The sequence below is a fragment of the Scatophagus argus genome, chromosome 15 (assembly GCF_020382885.2).
Source record: "Scatophagus argus isolate fScaArg1 chromosome 15, fScaArg1.pri, whole genome shotgun sequence".
Classification (NCBI taxonomy): domain Eukaryota; kingdom Metazoa; phylum Chordata; class Actinopteri; family Scatophagidae; genus Scatophagus; species Scatophagus argus.
The window spans coordinates 2,026,009-2,038,078 of record NC_058507.1 but is presented as its reverse complement, the minus strand read 5'-3'; the positions used below and the strand labels follow the sequence as shown (position 1 = coordinate 2,038,078).

Genomic DNA, 12,070 nt, shown 5'->3' with positions numbered 1-12,070 from the left:
AGGTGTAGCAGCTCAGAACCAAACGCTCTTCCTTCCGGTCTGCCGCAGACGCTGGCTCAACTCGTTCTCCCAAGACTTACAGTCCAGATGTTTGATGACTCAAGTCTAACATCCAGTCAAAAACAACCACAGACTAAGAAGTGCATCGTAAGAATGTGACTTGAAAAGTCGAACTGTGACGGACGATTTTAGATGAGGAACCGCAGCGCTGACACACATGCACTGAGCTTTCGGGACAATTGAGGCATTTTAATCATAGGCTGCAGAACAGGTAGTGTTTGTTGCAGGGCTGTCTCACAGGATTACCTTACAGTATGGACAGTGGCAAGACAACTTGGAATAAGAGATAAAGTATTTAGACTGAACGGTGGTTTGACCGGTCGGTCTGACGCTCCCTCTGCCTCTCTGCAGTACCTGCTGAGCGACAACGAAATCAAAATCAAGACGGCGCTGTGGATGGCAGAAAACTCAGACTACCTCAAAGAGCAGAAAGGTTGGTTTCTGGCCTCAAGGAAGATTTTCATTCATCCGCTGGTTTGTCCCAGAATGCACCAGTCAAAGAGTCAAACCTACTGGAGTTTAGCTTGCCGTCGTTTCCCGCTGTGTCGTGTGGATGCGGTTTGTGTGTTCAGACTGTTTTCTTGCTTCTGATTTCAGAGAAGGAAGCGAAGATAGCAAAGGAGAAGGAGCTCGGGATCTACAAAGAAAAGAAGGTAACAGAATCCAGCCTGAAGGACTTTAAGATAAGGATGTGGGGGGGATTACAACGATAGCAGCAAATCTTCACATTTGTGAATCTGATAATATTTGGTGTTATTGTTCTTCCATATATGATTGTAATAGGTTGCTGTCGTTTAGTTTTCCACCAGCTGACTAATTTAATCACACACGTGTACGTCGGTCACATGCTCAGACGGTCTGACAGACTCTGTTAAACTGGTTCCCACTTATTTCCCCATTACTGGTTTTGGCCCAGTGCAACAACATCTGTTCACTGGTTTAACTGGCTGGATTAGCTGCAGATCTAATGAGACATGCAGCCTCCTGACAGCACCGATCCAACCAACAGCTCACAGACGAGCGAATAAATAAATAAAAGGCAGGAATATTCTTGTTCTCGTTATGCGCAACAAAATCTTGTTGTAGCTTCTAAAATCTAACTCGGTGAGTTGATGAGCTGCTGCTGTTGGGGGTCAGTTTACTGTCAGCTGACGGTTTTCAGTTTAATTGCCCGAATGTGTGAGCGGTTTCAAGGCCACGACACTGCTGCGTGAAATGTGTGTAAATGTTTGTGTTTTCACTACAGAGAAGCTGATCTGTTGCTGTAGTTTTGAGTGACGTCAAGGTGGGGTGATAATCCCAGTCTAATAGTAAGACAGAATATTTCCAGATAACATTTGACCTTCATCTGCTGGTGGAGGTAGAGAGACCACAAGGTCTTAATCACGACCTGATTAAAATGTGGCGTTGCAGTTACAGCCGTGATGGATAAGTTGTTAATCAAAGAGAAGAATCTTCATACAAAAAGCTTCATTGTGGACCTACGGGAGGACAAGTTGTTACTGCAACTAACAAGTCAAATAATCAACAAATTCCTAATAATTGCGCCTGCTGTGAACATCATTAACTCCATTTAGCATCACCTAATAGTTCGATGAAATTTGGTTCTATCAACCAACGATCAACTTCTGTAACGCCGACACGTCTCCACTTCCTCCCACTTCGCAAAGTGAAGCTGAAATATTCAGGATATAAGTGCTGCCATCTTGTTCTGGTGATGTCATTTGGAGCCAGAGTCTGTGCAGTGGTGATCGGGAGGTGGAGCCTCAGTGTAGCCAATCAGGAGCAGCGATGAAATTTCAGCCCTTTTTATAGCATCAAATAACTAATTAAAACCAAACTGATCAGAAAAAGGAACACTTTGTTGAATGAAATAATTTAAGAATAGGACTTATTAAATATTCTGTGTGAATACATGATTTGTTTTAATTCATTTGATCATTTATTTTGTGCGGATGATTTCATTTATGTAAAGTTCTCCTGTTTTAAGTTTTAAGATGTCTTGAGCAGTAGAGTCACCACCTCAGGTTTCTGTGGAGCCTATACAATAAGCTGTGAACTTTCAGCAGATGTTACCCAGATGTTTGCACACTGTGATAAAAGTTCAGGGTTTCTTTGACTACAGCTGATTTTGGTTTTGTTGTAAATTCTTACAGCGTAGAGGACCTGTGAAGAAGCGTCTGCCGATCCGGGCCAACACCGCCGACGAGGCCATCGAGAAGATGTTGGAGCAGAAGAAGATCTCCTCCAAGATCAACTATGACGTCCTGAAGGACCTCAACATTAAGCCCTGCGCCAGCCCGACTCACAAAGCCGAGTCCCCAAAGAAGGAGCCGACTGCCACCAAAATAACTGGACGCAACCGCAACCCTGCACGAGCCCCGCTGAGCCTCAGCACGCCGCTCAGCACCCTGGGAAAAAGGTGAGTGCGCAGCGTGTTTTATACCTGAACAGGTGCATCGCTCAGGTTTTATCAGGTGTTCAAACCACAAAGTACTTTCATGTTTGTCAGAAAGGAAGCCTTCATCTTCAGACAGGAAAAGCTCTCGGTGCCTACCACAGTCACTTTGACACAAAGGAGGATGTTTTCAGGAGGTTTTCCAGACGCTGCAGAAGGAATTGTGGGAAATGTAGGCAATCACAAACTGAAATCAAAGGGTTTAAACCAGGTTTGAAAGGTCGCTTCTCAAAATAAAACCTAGAAAGCTTTAACAATGACCGAGTGTGTGTGTGTGTGTGTGTGTGTGTGGAAGGCTTCATCAGCCTCTTGTCGAGGGCACAATAATGTAAAATACAACATAATAAGCGCAAAAAGCCCATTAATTAATTAGTTAATGACCGAAAATTTACAGCAGTTTTGATAATGGATTGTTTGCCATTCAGCAAGTTTTCTGCTTTTAGTTTCTGCGCTGTGCAGATTTACTGCTTTCGTCTGTTTTGTGTCGTAGAAGGTTTCGTGTTCTGGACTGTTGAATGAACCAGCTGTGTTGGCTCTGGGTTTGACATTTTATAGACCAGATGACTGACTGGTCCGTGTCTCCTAAACACCACGCTAACACTTCAGACAGTCATTGATTTGACGATGTGACAGACTTTTAATGTGTTCATCACCTTTTAGAGCAAAACCACTCGAGCAGAACCTGGAAATACGAATTTCCTTCCTCTTTACATCTGATTTGATGCCAGTCTTTACCGTGTTGTGAGCGTATTGAGCTGCTCTGATGTGTACAGAGTAAACACGAACCTCTTAAAGACAACAGCTTCATTAAGAGCTTTTTCTCGCTTTCTTTAAAAATAAACAAATATTTAAGCTGCAACAATTTCCTGCCTGTCATCTTAAATGCTTCTGACATCATTCAGATGATTTCTTTTCCTTCTCCTCTTGTGAACACTTATTGCCTGTAATGTCAACCAGCACACACCCCTGATCAACAACACCTAAAGTACATAAATCCATATTTAATTGTGTTTGGGTCTGCTGAGTCCCTCAAACCCTTAAATAATCCTCAACGCAAACAGCAGATGCTCGGCTGAATGACGGCGAGATGGATGCAGAGTGTTTACTCGTGTCTGCGCCGACACCAGCCGTCCCTCCTCAGCCGCGGAGGTCAAATCTGCCCATTTTTTGGTTTTCTGGCAGACGACGCTGGCTTCACTCCATCATGATGAGGCTGCACTTCTTCTCTTGCCCAGAATAATCACCTGCGACAGGAGGACAGATGCTCAGTTTCCCTTTTTTTCTGCTTCTCTACCCCTGTGGGATTTTCTCTTTTTCCACCCTCGTGATGCACCTTCTCAGAGAGGATTTGTCTCCGGCTGTTGCTGCCCACCCCCACCACCCCGAATCCTCCTTTCACGACATGCATTCACAGGGCTGAGTCTTTCAGATGAATTTAATGGGTTTTCTGCAGCACGGGGGAAAGCTGAGCGAGGTTTTTCTCAGTTTGTTTGCCGTCGGTGGAAATCGACCTTTCCTGTGGCTCTGTTTTTAAAGCCCTCTCAGTTAATGTTGGTTTTAGGTGCCATCTCAAAGCTTTGTGGGAGTGTAGGAGGCAGCTGTGTGGTGCTTAAGGGAAGCCCGGCCCACCTCCCCTTATTCTGTGGTTAGTCATCTGGAAGCAGTTTGCCAGGCCTTCATAAACCCTGTCCAGAGCTTTGCTGTATCTGGTCTCAGATCCACCACGGGATTTAATAAGTCTGCTTATTGTTTGTTTGTTTCTCATTTATGGCTGTTGGGAGTCTTCTCAGCACCAGTTTCTCCTCAAGACAAATGAAGAGTATTTATGAAACGCTCTTAATCATCAGTGGGGTCTCCACAGACTGAAAGGGGACGTCAGCACGGATAAAAACAAGACAACAAACACGTTACAGACTCTGAGAACTGAGGCCAAAGTGTATTTGTGCGGTTGCATACAAAAGAGTTGAAAACAGGTCATGGAAACAAATCCGAAGCCACGAAACAGAAATGACGTTAAACTGCTGCGACCTGCGACTCCTGAACATCTCAACCTGCCATCACAATGTTTTTATTATTTACCTGACAGTCGGACAACCAACTCAGGGAAATAAAGGAGTAGAAAAATATAAAAGAGAAACAAAAACATAAAAAGTAAAAACATAGAGAAAGAGTACATTTCAGAAATAGAAAAATAATCTTGACAAATAGAAACAAAAAAATAAAATGATTGACAAACAAAAACAAAAAAACAATAAAAATGAAAAACAAAACCTGACGTTTCCTTTGTGTTCCCACGGCTCCACGGCCAGAGGTCGGCCTCAGCACAGTGAAGTTGGCAGCTATACAGCGTTTTGCTCGAGGACACTTCGGCACAATGTCCCAAATACTCTGAGCTGGAAGATCATTTGATGATCACAGTCTCATTTTTAATAAGAAATCAATCTAACCGGACCAACTTTCTTCTCAAACTGCACCAATGAGTGAAGTGAGTCCACAGGCAGAAAATGAAGCTGATGTGTGGGGAGTCTGAAGAGCAAAATGTGGTGCAGAAACGGCAAACATGTCAGAAACCCTGTGACGGTGCAGAATCCACCAACCATGAAGCACGTACCACAACAACCAGCCGTGTGGAACTGGAAGTTCCAAGGTTCCTTTGTGTCATCAGGCTGGTTTTCATGCCGGGTTTGGCTCCAGACACTCCGAGGTCGACTCAGCTAAAAGGACTGCTAATGTTAGCTTTACGACTAACTGAGCTAACTGTCTAAGAGCAGCTGAAGTTCTGTAAACCACCTTAGTACAGGATTCCCTGTCCTCAGACTGGCCTCAGTTCATCTTGGAGGGCATGTTTGGTGAGAAGCGTAGCCATCTGTTCAGCACAAACTTTTTATTTAACCTTTAATTGATGAGTCAACATTCACTGTTGAATCTTTGTGAGGACTTATTGCTTTTTTTAATGCTTCGTATTCTTCTAAATTACTTTGTTTTGTTGGTCAGACACATTTTTTTCTCTCTTTTTGACGTTACAATGATGAAACCATCAATCAGTCAGTTACAAAGATCATAATTTAGTGGATCCAAAGCCATTTGACAGGCTAAAAACTAAAAAACATGTGTTGAGACTTGATTTGAGCCCAGTTTATGTGAAGGGTTTGTGAACAGCAGCCATGTTTACACCAACACAGTAACAACAGTGGACTACAGCGGATCTGCTGGATTTGAGCTGCTCCAGTTGGCTAATGGCTGCTGCCAGAATCTCGTCCTTGGAAAGCTGACATGCTAAGTGAATGAAGGACCATCTCCAGTTTCATGTTTTGGCCCTCTGAAGAGGAGCTTCACTGGAGCGAACCCAGTCTGGTGTGTTTTTAAGAATGGACGCTCCTTCCTGAGGTGTTCAACCCTTTTGAATTTTTAAAATCCATTCCTGTCGTATCAATGAATCATTGATGGGCATCTACGTTGTGCATCATTCATCTCACTTTTTCGTTCATTTGTCTTTCTTTTTCCTGAATGGAAGCTTGCTCCATCCATTTATTCAGAAACCACTGAACTCTGCACTTTGTCACGCTGAATGCACAACAATGTTTTCGACCCCTGCGGTTTTTCAGTTTTTAGTGGTTCTACCCACAAGCCACCAGCAACAAGAAAATGCCCCACGGCCCAGTTAGCAACAACGTGGTGATAATCTCCCATTCTCTCATGGCATGTCAGTCGCAGCATTGGAATGAACAAAATCAGAAGAAAGACAAAAACGATCTCAAACAGCGACCGTTGAGCGCAGAATGGTCTCTTTCAGCCCGGCGGTCGAGGAGCAGACCGTTGCTCCGAGCCCTGAAAAGGTTGTTGTGCTGGTTATTGAGAGAGAGGGGAGAGGCTTGGTGTTGGGCAGACCTATGAAAGTGCAGGAGAAGGCCTGCTGACAGTGCAGCCATTGTGCCTTGTTTCGAGGCCTCGCTGAGGGGCTACACTGAGGCATTGTGCTCCTCCGGCCTGCCCTCCCTCCCTCTCCCGGATCCTCCTCCCGGTTCCTCCTCCAGGCTCCTGGCTGCTCCCGGCGCTCTGCTCCAGGGTTTGCTCTTGTGGATGTGGGCTGTGAAGATCAGCCTGAGGTTTTTCTCTTGTTCTCCTCCACTTTTCTCTCCATCTCTTTCTGTTGCTCTGAAAAATTTTCCACATCTGCGTCTTTGTGCAGAGCCGATTCTGACGGTTTCAGTGCCGTCACATCTTCTTTTGTTTGGCCCAAAGTTTCTTTAAAGTTTCCCTTGTGGATGTTAATATTGATATCCAGAAATTACATATATGTGATCCACTCATCCACAGCACCGTGTTGGCTTCTCTGACTTTGTTTTAGCTACACTACATAGACAAAAGTATTGGGACAGCTGACATCACACCAACAGGGACTTTGATGACGTCTCATTGTAAACACACAGGCAGCTTTGCAGCTCTAACAGCTTCCACTCTTCTGTGAAGGCTTTCCACAACATGTTGGAGTGTTTCTGTGGGAATTTGTGCCCATTCATGCAGTAGAGCATTTGTGAGGTCACACACTGATGTTGGACCAAAAGGCCTGGCTCACAATCTCCGTTCCAGTTCATCCCAAAGGTGTTGGATGGGGTTGAGGTCAGGGCTCTGTGTGGGCCAGTCAAGTTCTTCCACACCAAACTCATCCAACCATGTCTTTATGGAGCTTTGCTTTGTGCACTGGGGCACAGTCATGCTGGAATAGAAAAGGGCCTTCAACAAACTGTTGCCACAAAGTTGGAAGCATAGCATTGTCCAAAATGTCTTGGTATGCTGAAGCATTAAGATTTGCCTTCACTGGAAGTCAGGGGCTGAGCCCAAACCCTGAGGAACAGCCCCATAAAGAGAGTGTCTGGATACTTTTGTCTGTATAGCATATGCACTTTGACAGGGCTTTCCTTCAAGGTTACCTTCTCCCATTAAACCAATCATATTTGTCTCCTCTTTGCTCCCATCAGCTCCTCCTCTTTCTCTCCCTCTCTTTTCTTTTCCCTCGTTCACAACTCTGCAACTTTCCTTCTCCTTCCTCTTTCAGTATCTCTTTATTGCTTTCTTGTTCTTTCCCCTCCGTCTCCTCTCACTTTGTGTCCCATCTTCTCTCTCTCTCTCTGTCTCTCCCAGGTTTTGTCATCGTATGTTTTTCTTTCCTCCCGACCTCCTTCTTTCTCCCCTGCCTGTCCTCCTTTTGTTCACCTACTTTTCTGCTCCTCACTGAGTCTCTCAGTTAGAAGCCTTCAGCAGCTACAGGCCTGTCGTCTCACTCTGCACCATCAGGTTGTTGCTTTGGGCTTTTGCAACTCGCTAACGAGTTCTTTGCCTTTCTTGTCCTCTCTGTGTCCCCCTCCTCCTCGTTTTGTCTCTTTCATCTTTTCTCTTGATCTCCCCACTGAAGTGTTTGCACTTTACGAAACAGGGTGTAAATTTGCGTCTCTTCGCTCAGACAAGTTTGATGGTTGGACTTGAAAACGAGCATCGTGGTTGGTGTGACGTGTTCGATGAGAGCACTTAGAGCAAACAGAAAGCAGCGGGGTTAAAGCCCTCACAACTCGCTGGGCTCCGCTGACGTCTTACTTGTCTTGTTACCGTTTTTAAAGGTCAGAGAGGATTTTCTTCCATTCATATTTTAGATTACATGAAGCCAATTCCTGCCCGACGCTTGGCTCCTTCTGGATAACTGAGCTTCAGTCAGTCAGTTAATTTACAAGCATCGAGATTTAACTGTAGCAAGAATATTTCTGACTGATGTGCCAAGATTAGAAACCAACTGTGCTGATCTGGAGTCTGTGAAACAGTCAGATTCAGGTTTTTATAAAATTCAACCTTTCAGGTTTTGTCAGAGGTGGAAAAACAACAAGCTGAAAGCAGCTGAGGGAAACTCTGTGGCTTCATCACAACACGCTTTTAGATTTGTCTCGTCACCTCATGTTTATATTCGTCTTGTTATCTGCTGTTACTTGCATTTGAGCCTCCTTTTTTTATTTTCTTTCTGAGCTCGGTGTATCAGATCGTCTTAATCCCACTGTAAACCAACAGATAAATGTTTGTCCTCCGTGTCCCCTGAGTCATCCATTTATCACTTTTGCTTTCAGCCTCAGAATGTCTTTAGCTGTTACAGATGAAAGCTTCTCGAGATCCTGTTTTATATAAATAAAAGTCTCTTGGCGTATGTGCCTCTGTTATCTTTGTCTCATCATGTCACTCCATTTCACCTCTCTCGTTTCCTTTCCTCCCTCCCTCGTTTCCTTCCCATCTCGACCCTTCGGGGACAGCAGAGCCCTGCTGGACTCGCTGTACCCGACAGTCTTTGGGTTCAGACGTCCCGTGCACTCATTCACTTCTGCTCCTTTCTTTTTGTGCCTCCCCCCTCCTCTGTCTGTCTCTCCACCCTCCCTCTACCTCCTCCAGCCAGCTGCCAAACAGACCCTCCCTGTTCCCTCCATCCCTACTGGAGGATGGAAAAGCAGTCTTCCAGAAATAGCCCAGATAATTGCCCTCTGGTGATATTTTTTCCTCCTTCTCTCTCGCTTCTCTGCTCCTTCATCTGTTCTTTTCCCATTCGAAGCTTTTTTACTCCACTTCTCTTCTTTTTTAGAGTGCTTGTCTGACTCCAGAGCTTATTCTGGAAAAAGAAGAGAAAGAAAAAGAGAATTCCTCCCTACATTTTTGTTCCTCAGAGGGAAACAACCGCTTTGGCCTGTGTTGGTTTTCCACAAATGTAAATCGGACCCACAGACTCAGCCAGCGCTGAGGACAAACTCAGAACTCAGCAGTTTTCTGGCCAGATGTTGCCACTGCCACCGTTTCTCCGAGGCGAAGCCAGAAGGTGGGAGGGGGGGAAATGCTTTCCATTTTGTTTTGTTTTTTTGAGCAGGTGTCACGAGAAAGTCAAAAAGTCAAACTCCTCAGAAACAGGAAAAACTGGGTGAGAGCAGCTCCGGTTCAGCCTCCACCCGCAGCGGAGGGAAAAGAGGGGGCTCTGCAGCGAGTATCAGATTCTCCTGCTCGGCGCACTCGATTGTAGAGGATGTTTTTCCTTGTTATGCGACCAGCTGTGTTAGGGGAGGGTGTATAATTTGTCTGTGGTTTGCAGCCCCTCCCGGTAAGCCTCTGATCCCCCCAGCGCTCCCTCACCTCCCCCTTTCAAACTGTGACCAATGAGGCATCGGATAGTGGTGGAGGTCAGCAGACAGACAGAGAGGCTCATGGGTGATGCCAGGCCCACCTCCCCACCCCCTCATGTACTCACTGGGACTTCCCTGCAGCCACGTGACGCACCACTTACCGCTGATGAGATTAAAAGCTTGTTTCTGCAAAACACGAGCTTTTCAGGAATTAAAGGCACAACAATTGTTAGTTTTAAAAGTCATGTGTTTTCAAACTAAATGAGTGTATGCTGAAAGGGCTTCACAAAACCCCCAGAGCGGTCATATCCACCTGGCATGTGGTCTACACCTTTGTCTCCCTCCAGTGAGACACTTCATGAGTCCAAACGCAGTGTGAGAGACTAGGATTCGGAAGGAAGGAAGCAGGGTGGGACTCAGACTTCCTGGGGACCCAGCAAGCCGACGTGTTGGTCAACCAGGAAGTCAAGAAGAGAATATTTCTTGTGTTTTTTCTTGGAGAGTGTTAGCAGAGCTGAGTGATTGTTCATATGAATTCTAAGAGGACATTTTATCAGGAAAGGAAGGGAGTGGCGCTGACTTTACTCAGTTTGTCAGTTAGTGAATTAGATGTTTGTGTTTTAGCTAGCAGTGATTGTGGGGCTCATTTGAGGCATCACTTTAGGTGACTGACATTACAGCTCAGACACCATCGATGTTTATGCTTCACCCTGTCATGAGTCGGTGCTTCTTTCAGAGAAGTGATATGGAAACAAAGTTCCTACATGAAACTGCTCACAACAAGTTCTGTGGGTTATCTTGTCATGATTTCTGGAAAGGAAAAATTTTGCTGTCTAGTTCCATTATATACAGTAAAACTATCTGTACGGATAAACAGCACTTTTGGGGTGAACTGTCCCTTTAACTGCTGCTGCTGCACCTGAGCTTTATATTAAGGAATGAAACCAAATGGACCAAAGTGATGAATAATAAATCATTGAACAGCAGTCGTCCATGATGTTATGGACTGATGGGGTGAAATGTTAGCTGAACGCTCTCAGTATTTTGCATCACAGTCTGCCCGGTGATGCCTGACGTGTCATAGTCAGTTCGTACATGACAGTCCACGGCGGAGGCTCTCGGCCTGCTCCAGCGCTGCTCGCATTATGAACGAAGCACGGTTCCCGTACATTTACATGAGGGTCTTCAGCCTCCACTCTCATCCAGAGAGATGTTCGCGTATTTAATCTCCCCCCTCCTCCTCGGACGAACCCATTTCTCATGGAGCAGCGAGAAACGAGAGCATCTCTTTGATTCTGGACATCCGGCTCTGCTCGCAGCAGCGACAGCAGCTTTTCCTCCGCAGCCTTTTCCATCCAGACAGCTTTCAACGGCCAAACCTTTGTTCTCCGGCGCTCCTCGCACTGTAACTAATGGGGCAGCCAGGGCTGGAATTTCGAGGGGAACTCTAAAACTGGGCCATTTGGAGAACATCCAAGTTTTTATCCACTGCTTAGCCACAGAGGAAAAAGAAAAAACAGCCCAGCCAGCGACTGAAAATGTTGACACTAACAGAGTTGATACTATTGTGGTAGTTCATGGCCTCAGAGAGCCGCAGCGTAGCTTAGCTTGTGAGGACTTTCCCCTGGAGCCACAAGAAGGGATGCTTCAACACTTGAAATACACCGAGTTACTTCCTCTTTTGTCCCCCTTTATCTTCACTCTCAAGTCGGTCTCCACTCTCTTAAAACCCGGGGTGATATGTTAGTTTCATTTTTATATTTTACCCTCCTTCCCTGCTTAGTTTTATTGATGCCCCCCCCCCCCCCCCCAAGCTATTGCCAGTTGTCAGCCAGTGGCTAAACGGCCTCCCTCAATCGCCTTTTCAGCTCAGGCTTAGTCTCATTGGCAGTAAGCTGATTAGGAACGAGACGCTAAGCCCGGCAGAGACTGATAGCCTAACAGAGAGAGTCGCGGCGGAGTGGATGAGTGAGGGAGGGTGAGACGGAGGGAGGAAGCCAGTGAAAGGATAGAAAGTGAGGCGGGCAGGCAGGAGGGAGGCTGAGATTAATAGATGGGAGACGGACGTGAAGTTCTGTGGTCTGACGTCTCTGTAGGGTGAAACACGCTGCTTTGTTTGTGGGGAAGGCGGAGCGGCAGCTACGTCGAAGTCCGGAGACGTGACGCGAGCGTGGCTGAAGGGCCAGGGAGGCGCAAACACAAAGTCAATGTACGTCAGATGGATGATGGAGAGAAATGCAATGATGTCACATAATCAGAAGTGCAAAGAGAGTTAAAAAGCAGTTGAGTGTACTTTGATTTACACAGCTTTTTGTTTGAAAAGTGTAATGACGTGGTATCTCTGCAAGAGCTGTGATTGGTCAGTTGTCTGCTACTTTTCATGAACACAAATGCAAATAATTTATTGCAA

General features: G+C 45.7%; 1 protein-coding gene across 1 annotated transcript in view; it reads left to right on the top strand.

Moving 5' to 3' along the window:
- Positions 1-12,070, top strand: part of LOC124071417 (transcription factor IIIB 90 kDa subunit-like) — a 76,980-nt gene that overhangs the window by 45,351 nt on the left and 19,559 nt on the right. The window contains exons 14-16 of the mRNA XM_046411903.1: positions 412-493; positions 658-713; positions 2,217-2,482. Coding sequence (XP_046267859.1) covers positions 412-493; positions 658-713; positions 2,217-2,482 — 404 coding nt within the window. The remainder of the gene's footprint in view (positions 1-411; positions 494-657; positions 714-2,216; positions 2,483-12,070) is intronic.